At 34.4% G+C, this 16,454-nt stretch overlaps 2 protein-coding genes across 2 annotated transcripts in view; both read left to right on the top strand.

Moving 5' to 3' along the window:
• Window positions 1-1,527, top strand: part of LOC111468619 (tetratricopeptide repeat protein 1-like) — a 4,995-nt gene extending 3,468 nt beyond the window's left edge. The window contains exons 3-5 of the mRNA XM_023113896.1: window positions 200-326; window positions 475-588; window positions 1,160-1,527. Of these exons, the coding sequence (XP_022969664.1) occupies window positions 200-326; window positions 475-588; window positions 1,160-1,275 (357 nt within the window). The 3' untranslated portion in view covers window positions 1,276-1,527. The remainder of the gene's footprint in view (window positions 1-199; window positions 327-474; window positions 589-1,159) is intronic.
• Window positions 1,528-3,705: 2,178 nt separating this feature from the next.
• LOC111468625 (transmembrane protein 208 homolog) lies at window positions 3,706-6,997 on the top strand. Its single transcript, XM_023113902.1, has 5 exons — window positions 3,706-3,954; window positions 4,551-4,744; window positions 5,975-6,059; window positions 6,355-6,420; window positions 6,511-6,997. Exons 1-5 carry the CDS (start codon window positions 3,871-3,873, stop codon window positions 6,601-6,603), a joined length of 522 nt encoding a protein of 173 aa, XP_022969670.1. The 5' UTR covers window positions 3,706-3,870; the 3' UTR covers window positions 6,604-6,997.
• The last annotated feature ends 9,457 nt before the right edge of the window (window positions 6,998-16,454 follow it).

Genomic DNA, 16,454 nt, shown 5'->3' with positions numbered 1-16,454 from the left:
TTTTTTTTTTTTTTTTTTTTTTTTTTTTTTGGTAAGGTGCTTTCTTAACTTATTTTGTTTGCTACACATTATTTTGGTCTGGTCTCCTTTTCAATTTGGATGAATTAAAAGTAGAACTTGCTTGTGAACTTTTGCTTTAATTCCAGGATAATGTATGTTTGCTTCACGTACTAATTATCTTGAACATAATCTTTTAAAGGAAAAATATGATGACACTGTAAAAGCATGCTCTAAGGCGATTGAACTGAATCCTGCATATGTGAAAGCTTTGTCTAGAAGAGCAGAGGCTCGTGAAAAGCTTGAACATTTTGAGGAGGCCATTAATGGTAAACTTTGATTCGCATGTATTACTGTTACTATGATCAATCTTGACGGCTGTTGTTTTCTTTAGATCTTTCCAGTATGTTCTAGAACTCTTGTACTAATCTACCTTTCTCAAATTTTTCTTACCAAAACATTTTTATTTACTTGCAGATATGAAAAAGATATTGGAATTGGATTCATCAAACGACCAAGCTAAGAAGGCCATCCGTCGCCTTGAACCACTAGCCGAACAAAAACGAGAAAAGATGAAAGAAGAGATGATTGGTAAGCCTGCTTACATTTTAAAACTGCATTTTGGTATCATGTTGTTTTAGAATTTGCTTCCCCTGTTATTGGAAATTTAGCCACCATATTTCTTGTTGATATTGCATTGCACTAACAGAGAACAGTTGCCGAGACAAAATAAAAAAAATGTTTCCATTAGGAGGGCCAAAGTTTTACCTTCTAACTTTATATATATATTGCTTTGAGCAACATTGGAATCTAGATGAGAAAATACACATTGGACATTGTTTGGAGACCTACTTTGTCTACTAAGTTGATACTTTGTTCCTTTCTCATGAACTCGACTACTTCGTCTACTAAGTCGATACTTTGTTCCTTTCTCATGAACCACCCGACTACTTCATCTACTAAGTCGATACTTTGTTCCTTTTTCATGAACCCAACTACTTAGTCTACTAAGTCGATACTTTGTTCCTTTTTAATGAATCCGACTACGTCTACTAAGTCGATACTTTGTTCCTTTCTCATGAACCACCCGACTACTTCGTCTACTAAGTCGATACTTTGTTCCATTTTCATGAACCTGAAATGCCATCATCTGTTTGAGCAGGGAAGTTGAAAGAGATGGGCAATTCTTTGTTGGGTCGTTTTGGTATGAACGTGGACAACTTCAAGGCTGTCAAAGATCCCAATACTGGTTCCTATTCAATTTCATTCCAACAATAGTTTCGGGTTTGCTCGATTTGTATTTATGACTAATATACGAAAAACGACACCCTTATGTACTGGGCATTGGCTTATTCCTGGGTTTAATGTGTTTATAACTGATGGTAGTGTTTAAATTTTGGGCAATGGTTTTCTTAATTTTTGAGATGGCAAACTGGCTGCTGTGTTTCCTTCTTGTGGATGTTACTTGATTTGTTATTGTTACCTTATTATTGTGGGACTCTTTGCCTTTTTAGTTCAAGGTTGATGTGCTATACTGAAATTTGTTATTCCACTTTGAAGTCTTTTTTTTTTTTTTTTTTACGTATAATTTGTTTACATTTTTGTCTTTGAATTTGGGTCTAATACATTTTAAATTATTTTTTAAAATGAGTTAAAAATTATATTAATATATATGCCTGGGCATTGAGAAGGAAGGACGCTTTTAGAGGCGAAAGGTCACGGGGAGATATTGTTTGTGATCCATGGATCTTTGATTGGGAAACCGTATCCAAGTTCCGTGGCTAGTCTGTACTCTTTGGACTTTTCAAACTTAGTGAACTAAAACATTTGAGTAGCTAAAGGAAAGGAAATCGACTGAGACTCTGTTAGTAGTAGCGAGCGAGAGCGGATTGGGAGTTTGAAGAAAAACAAAGATGAAGTAAAGTGTTCACTTCTTTTTTATCAGGTTTCATTCCAAGCAGCTTTACTGAATTTACGAGGTAAATGGTGCAGTGAACTGTAATTGTGAAAAGGTTTGCCAAACTTTTTTTACACATGAGGTCAATTAAAAATGATATAAAGCAGGAACAACAATTTTTTCCATAATCTTTTTATTAAAATCCTATATTTTATTTTTAAAAAATTATAGATCTATCATCAATATTTTAAATTTATCAAGGTTGAGTCTGAGATAGCTTCTCCATCTCATTCTTCATTTTTAACGAAACTCTCCAAATTTAATTTTGCGGGATGAAGGTAAAGATTCCCTATTGACGAAAGACGAGTTTGGGATAGGGATAATTTCTCTATCTCATTCATTGATCTCACAAATTCTCTATTTAATTTCATGGAATGAAGACAGAGACTCCCCTCTCGAGAATTTGGAGTTGAAAAAAACGGACATCTCTGTGATAATGTCGAACATGGTTGTGTCACAAGTTTACTATGAAGTGAGTAGGTTGTTACCTTTATGTTGCAACAAGAGAAGTGGTTACTTTCAAGTAGCGCTCATTATGTGAGGGCTTAGACGACTGCTATGATAAGACAAAAGAGGACGGTGTCTCATCTAACACACCACACAGAGTGGGCATTGATGAGAAGACAAGATGTAAGCAAGATAAGGGCAATGAGTAGACAAGAGTGTCAAATAGGCTTGTTGAAGGATCGGTTGGGCTTCGGCCTAAACCTTGAAAGTTGGGGTTTCTGAGGGAATTCGAGCATGCCGTTTTGGAGTTAAGTTCAACCATATGAAATATGTAAGCTTGTGAAATTTAGTGACAATCGGACACTCCATGACACCGTATGTCAATTTATCAAAATTATGTCTACACCCGCCACTTTGAAAATGACTTAGGGGAGGCACGGTGTTAGCTCTCCACCACATCTAGCCCCTGTGGCCTAAGCGAGCTAACATGTGGCACTTGCATGTGTCACAATGAGAGCGAGCGTTTCAAGATGAGTGTCTTGGGCGACTTCCTTTGAAATGAGTTTTTCAAGGACAGTACCGAGTGCATGGATGTGCCGGTATTACACACCTACTCCCCGTGTCAAAGGTTGAATTTTGCATCTGCTATCTGGTACGGTATTCATAAATGATATGGCATGGCCATAGGAGGGTCAATGCCTCAATAGAACTCGAATGGATGAATGTTCGGGATGTCCCGATGAGATGAACAACACGTGGATCTATTCTCAACGGCATGACCGAGTGAGTTGCAATAGTCGACGACATTCTGTGACTTGGGATGATATCAAATGAATCATGTCGATTGGGAACCAAGATGACAAGATGAGATGCGATGTTGCAATGAGAAACCTTGACATTGCATAGAGACAAGGTCGAGCTGAATGACTTGGCTTAGTATAGAGGCAAGTTAGTTGTGTCGCAAATGATTGAACATGCACGCGTAGGCGGCGTGTATGGCCGAACAAGTTTGGATTCCGCACGAGCGATGTTCAGTTGACAAAGACTAATCTCGCTTAAAGTCCGATGAAGCCACAAAATCGAAGGAAAAATGAATATGGGGTTTGAGCTCCCCTTAAGGCTGGTCGTGAGCGTGTCAAGATCACGACGCCGCACGGTCAAAATAGTACAACTGTGATACCGCGCACATATGAAGTAATTAGTTTTTCTTTTTATTATTTATTTATTTAAAATTTACCCTAAGATTAATTAGTTAGTAAACTCATTTAACTCTATAATTTAACCGCTTACTTTTACATCCCACGGTCATGCCGCCGCCATTAGCATTAGGAATTTAGGATTCGACCCTCCCCGATGAACACCTGAAGTCCTTCTTCCTCTTCAGTTCATCCTGAATTTCTGATCCCCACCCCTAACTGACCTAGATTTTACTCCCATTTCACAAGCAGTTTCGGAATCCGGCGACAAAGATGGCAAACCAAGGTGCAAAGAAGCGCAAGGAGGAGAACGCTCGTCATATGGCCAATCTCCGCCGCCTCATCATTGCATGCAATGTAAGGACTTCCATTCGACCTCTTCTCTCTATTTCTCTTCGCTCTTATGTCCGTAAATCATCCTTGTTGGTGATTTAGTATTCGCGTTGTGATTCTCTTGAAATTCTGAGCTGGAAGAAGTTGTAGGATGGCGTGTTTGTTACAAACAATCAACCATCTACTGGAAATTGTAATTTATCAGATAGATTTCGATTCTGTTGGAAGCAAAGAAAATTTCATATTGTAAACATCCAATACTGGAAGATTTTATTTGCTTATTTATTATTCTTGGGTAAAAATTGGAATTCTTGTTTTCCAAATTTGACTTTGAAAATTGAAGTTGCGGCAGATACAGATGATTGTGCACGAGGAACCTAGGAATGCAAGGTCGAGGAAGGTCTTGAGTAATTTCTTCAGAGGAATATGAGATAACTAAAAAATTGAAGGATGGGAGAATTAAGTTTAAAGGTTATTTTGGTTTGTAAGTTCTTGGTTAGGATAGTTAAATCTTTTCTTAAGAGTTGTCAAAGGGATAAGCACCCTTCTGAACGTATCCTGAAACATCATCATATCATTGTTTTGTTCTTTACTTCCTGTAACTTGAATTGTTTGTGCAGGCTACCTATATCTTGGTTCGGATGCTGATTTTTCATTCAAGTTTCACTTGGAAACATTGGATTGGTTTGATTGTCACATCCGCAGCTTATTTTATTCCTTACAACCAACTTTCCAACATGGGAACCCCAACCTATGGTGATGAAGGTGAACTACTAGATGGTGGATTTGATATGAATACTGGTGGAATTTGTGGGTATGTCTTCAGTCTTCTTGATGTTTATCATTGCATGTCAGTTTTATGCATGTTTTATCTTCTATATGAAGTATAATCGTTGAATACAGATCTGACATAATTAATTATTCTGTGACCAAGTTTTAAGTTAACCCGAGCTTTTAAACTTGCTAAGAATTGGTATGATATTGTTCACCTTAGATCAAAATTTTTGAGGAAGCTGGAGCTATTTTTCCTGGTTGTCATTCCAAAATTCAGTGCTAAGTGATTGAAATGGAAGGGTCTAGTGATGTGCTAATTGGATTCACTGATCTACAGCGGCAGCATATTAACTCTGGATTTGGTTTCCTTTCCTTCTGGATTTTATGACTGAAATCATTTATAGCATTGTCAATTCATATTCAGTATACTTGTCAATTGGCTTAAAATCTCTCGATAATAGCAATGTCCTTGATCATCACGGTGGTTTGGTCAGCTTCTTTACTGGTTATCTTTGAATTTTCTTTCTCGAGAAGATGTCAATTTGGATATAAACACGACTTGCAGCTTAAAAATGTTTGGGGTTGTAAGTGTTTTTGGGAAATGGTCCTGCTCCATTGATTGCTTTGATCAATTGATGTGTTGGTTTGATCATCAAAGTGACAAATAAGTACATTCTCTGTTTTTGACCTGACAAAATATTAGGTGTTGTGGGGGTTTATCCATTTGGTTGCAAAGGTGGTGAACATGGGAGCGAGATTGGGGTTAAATCATTTCATTCAGGTGGTTCTAGTTGAAGATGACTAATTGTCAGGATTGTAAAAATAGCTAAATTTAAATTTTATCTCTGAATTTGAAAAAGCTGCATTTTCATGTTTCACTGCTTTCTCCTCTGAACTGGACAGAACCCTAATGGTGAAATACCGTGTAGTGCTTGCCAAGGCCACATTTCAGGCCATCTGACCTGCAACTGAATGTTGTTTCTTGTGTTCCTTGTAATTTATATGGTAATTTAAATCTCATTGTAGCAACAAGGACATAATAATTCTAAAGTAATTGACTTCAAAGCTATACTAGTTGTGAACCCATATGTTCATATGGCTACAAGTTCTTTGAAGCCTCACGGCATTGACATTAGGTGAAGGATTCACCTAGGACAGTTACCAGTTCCATATTGCAATTGTTACATCGTCAAAACTTGTATCGTAAACGTTTTCTTGGCATTTGAACAATTAATCGAAACATCTTGATGGGTTGTCTTGTTTTGTGCAGCTACTTGCATGACATGATCTACATTACGAGCTTTGTGCAAATAATGTCAATCCTCTCTGGGAAGTTTTGGTACACCTACCTTGTGGTAAGATCCAAATACTTCTGAAATTGAACTTAGACATATTTAGTGTAATATAGCCTAGGCCTAATCCCGATTTTTGGGCGTGAAATAATGTCAATGATGTATCTTTCTGAAATGACTTTAATTGTACATCTATTTATAAACGCGCGTCTATCTCTAAACATTATTTTTCGTGTTACCTATATTACTAAATATTTGTGCAACTAATAGAAATTCAAAATAATACGCCCTATGACCAACAAGTTAAAGTAGGCATACTTCACTAGTTCTTAATATTCATTTCCTCATTGCTCTGCAGATTCCAGCATTTGGGGTATACAAATCATCTGGTTTAATTAAGGGATTATTGTCGCAAGGTTCAGAGGTAATCAAACCCCGGACCGTACCTGCTTTCGTTATTTAGTTAGGCCCGGTCTTCTCTTTTCATTTAGGCGTATGCTTGCGTGTCGTTTAGGATGAACCTGAGGATGAGAAGACTCGCAAGAAGAGGGAAAAGATGGAGAAGAAAGCTTCAAGGGTGAAGTTTGTAAAGACCAAGAATAGATAATATTCTCTTCAACATTAAACGGATCAAGTGGGTGCAATCAACTTAAGTTATCGGATTCAAATTCGAGCAGATGGACCGCAGACACGGTCGAGATTTAGGTACCACATGAAGTTGGTTTGAGTGAGAAGTTTGTGTATTGATCTGACTACTTTTATCAGGATAAAGGGGCAAAAGTATATGATTGTAACAGCCTCCATTCTGTCAACTGAGCATTTAGAAGCGTCCCTGTTTCCTCTTTCAAAATGACATCACAGGTACACAACTTTTGCTGCTTTGGTTTCATTTAGAAGAGACAGATCTAGGAGAGGGATATCAAAGCAATAGTTTAAATCCCTTTTAAATTTGTTCTTACACATTTTTATTGCACATTATAATTTTTAATAATGTTCTAGGAGACACCATTGTTCAATTCTCGAAATAAACACTTATAGGGAAACTAATAATCTACTTGCCTGAATTCTATCTCATTATCTTCTCGCTTCCAATTCTTAAGATTATGGATAAAATAATTTAGTAGAGTTGAGGTAGACTAGACCACAGATACATGAGTTACTAGGGCAAGACTGCATGATCCTTAGTGTTTTCGAGTGAAAGCATTAGTTTTGATCGTTAAGAATGAAACAACTAGCCCAATGGTATATTGATTTGTGCTACCAAATTATTTTCCTTGGTTAACAATAGTGGTAGGCTTTCTACATATGTATTGTCCAACAAATTGATAAATGTAGTAATGAAAAAACAGATATCCCTTTGTTGCTCATGGTGTTGGTTGCACAATTCGAGAAAGCATAATTGTATTCTTACGAGAGTCATGTCAACTGTTGATATCAAATTTTAGTCAGCAGATCAAAGATTAATTGTATGACCAAGAACTATGTTATACTTGCAAAAAAAACAAAAAGATGAACGAGGTCGGACTTCGACGCTCAAGTTAGTAATTGAGTTGATAATAGATTAAAGAGAAATAGGCCGAGTGTTTTAGACATACTTGTCCATCTACTTGTCATATATATAGGGTGGTTAGAAATTGTTGTTCTAATGAAGTGTTGAAATCTCGTCGTGATTCTTGCTACAAGTCAAGTATGACAAATGGGTTACAAGGTTAGATGGTTAATCGGTTAAACTATTTCTCAAATAGATCTTGGGCAATCATAGTCGAGACTCGAGCCTTAGCATTCTCAATCATCAGCTTCCCTCACAGGATAGTTCATATTGCCCTTCCTTGGCCAACCCGTATCGATGTAGGCCTTCGACTTCAACTTTGGTCTACTCTTGTGGTTGTCAAATTCTCGACAAAGTACATGTTATTCTCTCATCAAACAATTGCATCCAACCTAGTCTATAGACGTTTTAATGGTAAGTTAACTAATTGGTTGACTTGAATTTAATCTATGATATTCCATTGATTCATAAATCAATCCAAGTTAGGGAATATATTCATAAAACTAATATAACTTAATTGTCTTAAAATCAATCTTAATTAGTGTTGAATAATCAATTCCTTTCTTAATTTGATCGTATTTGATCGTAATCGGAAACTAGTTTGATCGGGTATATATAAATTTTTATAATCCAAAATTTGGATTATGATGGAGAAAGTCATGTTGGTAGAAGAGTACAAGCAAACAAGTTGCAACATGATTGGCGATGGTCCTCCACCAATCAAAGCTTTTGGTAATCCACCAAAACATGAACAAACCAAGATTATCAAATAATAATGTGGAAATTCAATACAAAAATATTTAGATATTGAAGTGATGGATGGCAGCTGTATTGTTTTGCCTCAACCAACTTCTCTCACTTTTATCTCCAATCATTGGTTCGGTAAATATTTACGCCACGTTCGTTATCTTTTAACCTAGAGATGTTTGTTTTATCTATAGGGACCCGAACTAGCAGTGGAATCTCCGCTTAGAGAGAGAGAGTGAAGAACTTTTTTTTTTCCGGTTAGATAAATGAAGCTGGAGACGGGTTTATATTTCCTGTCCCACCCCACCTCTCTTAATATAAATATATTTTCAACACACATGCATATGTTTTTCTGCGTATATTAAAAAAAATAAATGAGTCAATTTTTATAATATTTAAACTAAAAATTATGTTGTAGATTTTTTAAAATTGTTAAAGATTATGTTGTAATTATTAAAATTTGAATTTTTAGAGATTATGTTGATAGAACATATATACGTTCGTGCATCCCCACAAAGAATCTCCACCTTGATTCCTACTCGATTCTTGCAAAAATAAATGGAGAATTTCTCGAGAATAGAAAATGAAATAGGTGGCAGGGATAGAGGAGGGAAGTCTTCCTCGTCATCGCCTCATGGACATCTCTAGTCAAACTAGTTCCTGCATCCTATGTTCCGTGCATCCCCACGAAGAATCCCCACCCTGACCCTACTCGATTCTTGCAAAAATAAATGGAGAATTTCGCGAGAACAGAAAATAAATTAGGTGGCAGAAATGAAGAGGGGAAGTCTTCCTCGTCGTCGCCCCATAGACATCTTTATCATATCTTTCATGCATATGTCGGGAATAATTAAAATATTATTACTTTCGATCTAAATATTACACGGTTGAATATATATATATATATATATACATATATATATATATACATATATATATATATATATATATATATACATATATATATATATATACATATATACATACATACATACATAAAAGGACCGATAAAACTTTTTAAGTCGAGAATATAATATTAGAAACTAAATTATAATATTTAAATTAATTTTTTTAGAGTAAGATGAAATAATTATTAAGTGTTAATAAAATAAAATTGATCACAAACTTATGGATGGATTGGAGAGAGGTTGATTCCTACGCAAAAGCTCCACTCCCCATATTTTATATCATTTTAATTAATTAATTTATTTATTTTTGTTTTAAATAAATTATATTTGTTCTCATTCGTACAATAATGGAATTCCTTTTTGTTCTTTTGTGATGAATAATTGTAATGATAATTCAAAATTTGTGAATAAATTTTTTAAAATTAATAATTATAAATCCAAATAAATAAGGGTGGGTAAACATGCGTTTTAAAAGTCTTGAGGGAAATGGGTGCCCGAACCATCAATGAGATACCACATGGAAGAGCTAGAATTCTAACCTTGTGTCAAGACCTACGGGCCAAGTGGACAGTCTTAGGTAGATTCTATGGGGTGTAAGCCTCCTAAAAGGTAACAGAGGTGTTCAAAGGTTTCCTCGAGCCCGATGGAGGTTGGCTCTCGAGTGCAAAGGCAGAAGAGAGCTTGACTATAAGACCCACCTGTCATGTAGGGACAAAAGTCGGCCTTAGTGATTCGACGGTGCCGAGTGGAAGGGCTGTCGCAAAACGGATAAAAGTTACTCTAGGGATAACAGACTGATCTTCCCCAAGAGTTCACATCGACGAGAGGGTTTAGCACTTCTATGTTGGCTCTTCGCCACTTGGGGATGTAGTATGTTCCAAAGGTTCGGTTGTTCGCCCATTAAAGCGGTACGTGAGCTGGGTTCAAAACGTCGTGAGATAGTGGGTCCCACATCGATTAAATTTTTAATAAAAGTTCAAATTTACGGTTATGAGTGGAAACGGTGACTCATTCTATGAGTTAGCGAGGAGGCTTCGAAGGGGTGGATTTACCGTTTTGAGTGGAAACCGTTAATATTTTATTTTAAAAATATCCTTAAAATTTTCGAAAAAGATTTTAAAAAAAATATTGAAACGGTTGTATTTTTTGAAACTTTTTAAAAAAAACTAGAGCTAAATGTATTTTTAAATTTTTATGAAACGTTAACCCAACCCAACTCAAACTCAATCTAATTTTTATGGTCTAGGTTGATCGAATTATCGGACCACTTTAACCTAACTCAATCCCTATCCATTAATCAACATTATTATTCTATTTAAAAAAAAATATAAAATATATATATATATATATATATATATATATATATATAACATCCTTAATATCATCCACTTTTTTTAGAACAATATTGTAATAGTTGAGGCACACCGGAGATATTGTCCTTTTTTACATTTCCTTTCAGGCTTTTTAAGGTTTTTTACCAGAGTGTTTCGTTCACCTCCACCACCGATGTGGGATCTCACAATCCACTCCCTTTATGGCCCTGCGTCCTCGCTAATACTCGTTCGTTTCTCTAATCGATGTGGGTCCCCCACCAAATCCACCCCCTTCAAGGTCCAACGTCCTTGCCTCACTAGCACATCGCTTGGTATTTGGCTTTGATACCATTTATAACAACATAGACCCACCTCTAGCAGATATTGATATGAGGCTTTTTTGCATTGAACCAAAAGACAAAACCACGAATACTTATGTCCAAAGTAAACAGTATCATATTATTCTGAAAATGTGTTGAAGTTTGTCCCTAATATTAATAAACCTTTTTTTTTTTTTGAGAAAAATATATATATTATTTTCTTGTAATATAATATTTTGTTGAAAATATTAACTTAATTTTCCTACACACGGTCTACACGTGTGAGTATGGACTCATCAGTTGGTTTGCACACCCTCCAAGCCCCTTTATAGTCGGGTGAACATTCTCTGGTAGCTGTTAATGCTAGACACCTGTTAAGAATAGCAACCGTCACGACAACATTATGATAACATAATGATCGTTCCCCTTGCCTCGTAGCGTACGCATTTGTACTATCGTGAAGGATAGAGGGTATCCCCGATGCATGAGCACACAATAATGCATGAGATCCCAACATTTTTCCATTTTCATTATCATTTAATACAATCCCGCTAGCGTCTTTTTTCATATCATTTATCATATCTTTCATGCGTATGTCGGGGTTGTATTTCATGCTAGTTTGTCGTTTTGCATGTCAATCATTTCATGTCATTCATGGTGCACATATATCATATCATAACGTTTTCATACTTTCATACATAACAATTCACATCATGCACATATCATATCATATATCATAACAGTCACATAAAATATCCTGAACATGTCTTCAACATATCATATTTTAATATTTTATATCATGAACATATCAATTCATCAAATCAGCATAACATTCACATATCATAACATGTACGTATCATTTCATAACAGTTTTCATATACGAGCATATAACACGTGCGAAGCCACGGGCATGTGTCATCTTTAAAAACACAATTATAATCAAACGACAGTAGGGTCACTTATTTGGTTGGCCTACGCCGAAGCTACTATGATTCCTTGATGCTACTTTTACATAAAATAATTTTAAACATATTTCTAATAATTTAATTAGCTCAGCGTAATTATACATATAAACATACTCCTAATAATTTAAACTAATTAAGTCTAATTATGCATAAATAATTTAAACTCGATTCCAAAAATTTAACTAGCTGAAAAGTAGTGGTACTAACCTTGAACACCTTCAAAGAATTAAAACTAGGAAGAAAGGTTTCGAGCGTATTAGACTCAAGTTAGATCAGCCGAAATGCTAGCTTTGAGCCGTTAGAATTCTCCAACTGACTTCAAGCCATTCAAGTGGAATACTAAAATAAAGTGAGGGACCTAATATCTAACGTGTCAGTTAATTTCTTATATAATATTTTTAAAGCCCGAATCACTTCTTAGATGCAAATTTATAATTTTTAAGAATCAAATACATAGGTAAAACCCAAGTGAAGAAAGCCCAGATATTGTCCTCTTTGGGCTTTCCCTTTCAGACTTCCCCTCAAGACTTTAAAACGCATTTGTTGCGAGAAGGTTTCCATACCCTTATAAAGGGTGTTTTGTTCTCCGCCTCAACCAATGTGGGACATCAAAATCCACCCCCTCAAGACTTTAAAACCCGTCTGTTAGTTGGTATGATTTTAGAGATATGCAAATGGTATTAGAGTCAGACACCGGATGATGATGTGTCAGCCTTCTCGTTATTCCCTTGAGCGGGGTGGATTGTGATGTCCCACATTAGTTGGGAAGGTGAACAAAACTTTACTTTATAAAGGTATGAAAACCTTCCCTAGCAGACACGTTTTAAAGCCTTGAGGGAAAGTCCAAAAAAGACAATATTTGCTAATGGTGGATCTAGTTCGTTACACCGAGCATAATTCAAGCAAATTTTGTTGGTTTTATACCAATTTCCATTAGATTTCATTTGCATCTTCAACTTTGGAATTTTTTTAGTGTGTATTTTTTTTATTATTGGTTGATTTTGGTAATTAAAAAAAAAAACTATAATTTTCCCTTTCAAATATTAAATTATTATATTATGTTGTATTGTAGTTATAGTGCATTATTTTCTTAATATTGTATTAAAAAGTCGCTTTATTTAAAAAAATATTGTATTAAATAGCCATTGATAATTATAATTATATCTCTTTATCTTTTATTCAGTCAATAAATGAAAATTAAAAAACATTAAATTATAAATTCCAAGGTCAACTTTGAAAATAATGCTATTAAATAATTGCTAACATATTTTTTTTTAAGAATATAATATTCATAAAATTTAAAATTATTATTTTTTTTACCTAAAAACAATAATTATCCTCCCAAAGGTTAATAATTTAAATTTTGTTACTGCCTAAACTTAAAATAATTATTTGCTAGCAGATATTGTTTTCTTTGAGCTTACCCTCGGTTTAAAACACGTCGTCTGCTGGGAAGGTTTCCATACCCTTATAAATGGTGGTTTGTTCTCCTCCCCAACTCATGTGGGACATCACAATCCACCCCCCTTCGAGGCCTAGGGTCCTCGCTGGCACTCTTTCCTTCTTTCCTCCAATCAATGTGGGACCGCCCCCAAAGCCTAGGGTTCTCGCTGGCACTCTTTCCTTCTTTCCTCTTAATCAATGTGGGACCGCCCCCAAATTCACTTCCTCTGGAGTCCAACATCCTTACTGGCACACCACCACGAGAAGACTAACACATCGTCCGGTCTCTGGCTCTGATACCATTTGTAACGACATAGCCCACCGCTAGCAAATATTATTCTCTTTGAGATTTTTCTTTCGTGCTTCTCCTCAAGGCTTTAAAATGTGTCTTCTAGGGGAAGGTTCCCACACCATTATAAATGGTGGTTTATTCTCCTCCTCAACCAATGTGGGACATCACAGTCATGCTTGTCCAAACGCGTATTGTTTATGGCCACATAACAGATATCCCAGTCTTGCTTGTCTATGACGTGTTGTCCATGGTTGCATGCCTGTTCCAAACTCCTTTTACATGCTTTCATCCTAAAATAAATTTTTACTATTTCATATTGGGTCAGTACGGGGTGTATGACTGTTCACCAAAATCGTGTCTACACCATGGGCTAAAATATAAATTAGTTCCACTTTAAATTCTCATCCTAATTATTCATTTTAAAATAAGTTAAAATAAGTGGATGCACAACAGGATGCCAATAATTTACAATATTAAATTGCAGCAAATTAAGATTTTTTTTTTATATTAATAAAATAAGATAAATATAATTCTTTTAAAGAGTGGATTTTCAAATAATAGAATATGAATTTGAGATATTTTTTAAATTAAATAATACAATGATAAATATAGAAAATTACAAAATAAATAAATAAAGGTTCTCTTAATTTATTGGTGGAAGGTGGGAATAAGGATGGTACGCCGAAGATACATATCTTGTGGTCCCTGCATGCACCATATTATTTTATGGTATAATTATATATTCTATGTAATGACATATGATGCTATGTTACTGCGTATGTTATTTATTACTGTGAATGAAATGAAATATTATGTCTGTCATATCATGTCTTGCCATGTAAAGCTATGTGATGACGACGGTGAATACATAAACGATTTTAATGCTATGCTATAAATGGAAATCATGGGACCTTAGTGTAACCGTCAATTAAGAGGAAAAACTCTTTATGATATTTAGAGTTATGAGGGTGTGGCCTCAAGCCGAACACGAGGACTCGAGCATCTAGCATTAGACTCGTAAAATTTTATAATTACAAATAACAAGAAAAATGAAAATAAGGAGGAGAGTACATGGGTTGGATTGAAAAGCTTTTAAACCAATACAAAATTTCAAGTTGGTTGAGTTAGTAACTCGAAATTGTTTCACAACTCAACCCAATTCTCTATTTTCGAGTTGGGTCATTCGGTTATAAAGAAAAGTTTAAACTAGTTACTTCAATTATTGGGTATGTGACTAAGAGTAGGAGCACGAGCAACTTGTCGAGCAGCGTGAAGTTGCAAGAGGAGGGAGAGACATGGTGCACGTAGGCATGTGTTTACAATGCGGTGGTGTACACTAGACAACATAGGTGTATCGGTAGTGCTAAAAGGATTATAAAAAAAAAAACTCTGAAGTAGATGGATGAACCAAATCGATTTAAAACCAAACATGTCGGTACATGGAAATAATTCACATTTAGAAACGAAGAGTAAATAACGTAGCCATGTCGTGGGGATGTAAGAGGATATCGAGATCATCACATGACAAATTCGAATTTTGAATTTTGATATGAATTGAATAAAGTCCGATATAATAACGAAGTTTAAAACTATTTGAGAGTATAGAAATTAAAATAAAATAAAATAAAATAAAATAATATTTTGTCATTTTTAGTTGGTATTTAAGGCATGAGTTGCATGCGAAGCACGTGCAGCCAAGGATGGAAAGGCTGGGGGAATTGTTTCGATGTGTCGGCAATGGAAGCAGAACAAACGGAAGGAAGGCTCATGTGCCTTACCTCTTTCGACATGTCGCAGCGGACCGTTTTATTTTTTTCGTTTTCTTAAATAATAATAATAATATTAATAATTTTTTTTTTTTTTGAAAGTTTTAAGAATATTTTTTATATAAAATATTAATGGCTCTTATTTTGCAATGCAATTATTATTTTTATGAAATAAAATATTGATTTTTTTATGCGTTACAAACTATATTGTAATATTAAATTATAGATTTTAAAAAATTATATTATATGTTATATATATATTTTTTTCTTATAAAATATTATTTGATTTATTAAGATATTTTACTTTTTTTTTTCATAAAAATTATCTATTAAAAATATAAGTATGGACAAAACTTACCCAGGAAATGATCCCAAGGTAAAAATAAATAAAGTTAAATTAATAAAAATATCCTAAAAAAAATTGTATTTCGCCTAAAAAAAATACTTTTAAATTTTTAAAAGTTCAATAACACTTTTTAAACCTTTAAATAAAATTTAAAAATACTTTTAATATTAATTTTGAATGAAAATCTTTAATATTTTATTTCATTAGTAATTTAAATTTAAATTTTAAAAAATTTAATTAATATTTATGGTTAGTATCATGTTATTACTAGTAAACTTTTAAAAATAACAATAATTGTTAGGATAGCATAATAACGCACCCTCGATCTAAATAAATACAAAACTAGAGAAAATGCAAGGAGAATATTAGCTAAAAGTTTTGTATTGATGACTCCATGTATGTATAGTAAGAGATAATATAGATATGATAGAAAGTACAAAACCTTTAGCTAATATTCTCTTTGCATTTTCTCTATCCTGTTCTTTATGTTCATCTAGATTGAGTGTGTGCGTTGTTGTACGATCTTAACAACTGGTATCAGTGCAATGCGAAATTCACCATGATTTGTGAAGATGGAAAGCTCTAATACCAGTCGTTAAAATCACACAACAACACACATACTCGATCTAAATGAATACAAAGAACAGCATAGAAAAATGCACGGAGAATATTGGCTAAAGATTTGTACTTTCTGTATTCTCCGTCTCTTTTAGCCAATATTCTTCTTGTATTTTCTGTGTTCATCTAGTTGAGTGTGTATGTTTTTTTTTTTTTTTTTTTTTTTTTTTTTTTTTTTTTTTTTTTTTTTT

This window comes from Cucurbita maxima, unplaced genomic scaffold, assembly GCF_002738345.1.
Source record: "Cucurbita maxima cultivar Rimu unplaced genomic scaffold, Cmax_1.0 Cma_Scf00037, whole genome shotgun sequence".
NCBI classification, from domain to species: Eukaryota; Viridiplantae; Streptophyta; class Magnoliopsida; order Cucurbitales; family Cucurbitaceae; genus Cucurbita; species Cucurbita maxima.
This window is presented reverse-complemented; position numbering and strand designations above follow the sequence as displayed.

What these genes read in the sequence shown, in the direction of transcription:
- LOC111468625 (XM_023113902.1), top strand. Translation starts at nt 3,871, where the DNA reads ATGGCAAACCAAGGTGCAAAGAAGCGCAAGGAGGAGAACGCTCGTCAT. An exon ending in GCCTCATCATTGCATGCAAT is followed by an intron (nt 3,955 to 4,550) that starts GTAAGGACTTCC and finishes TTGTTTGTGCAG; the next exon opens with GCTACCTATATCTTGGTTCG. An exon ending in TTTGGTACACCTACCTTGTG is followed by an intron (nt 6,060 to 6,354) that starts GTAAGATCCAAA and finishes ATTGCTCTGCAG; the next exon opens with ATTCCAGCATTTGGGGTATA.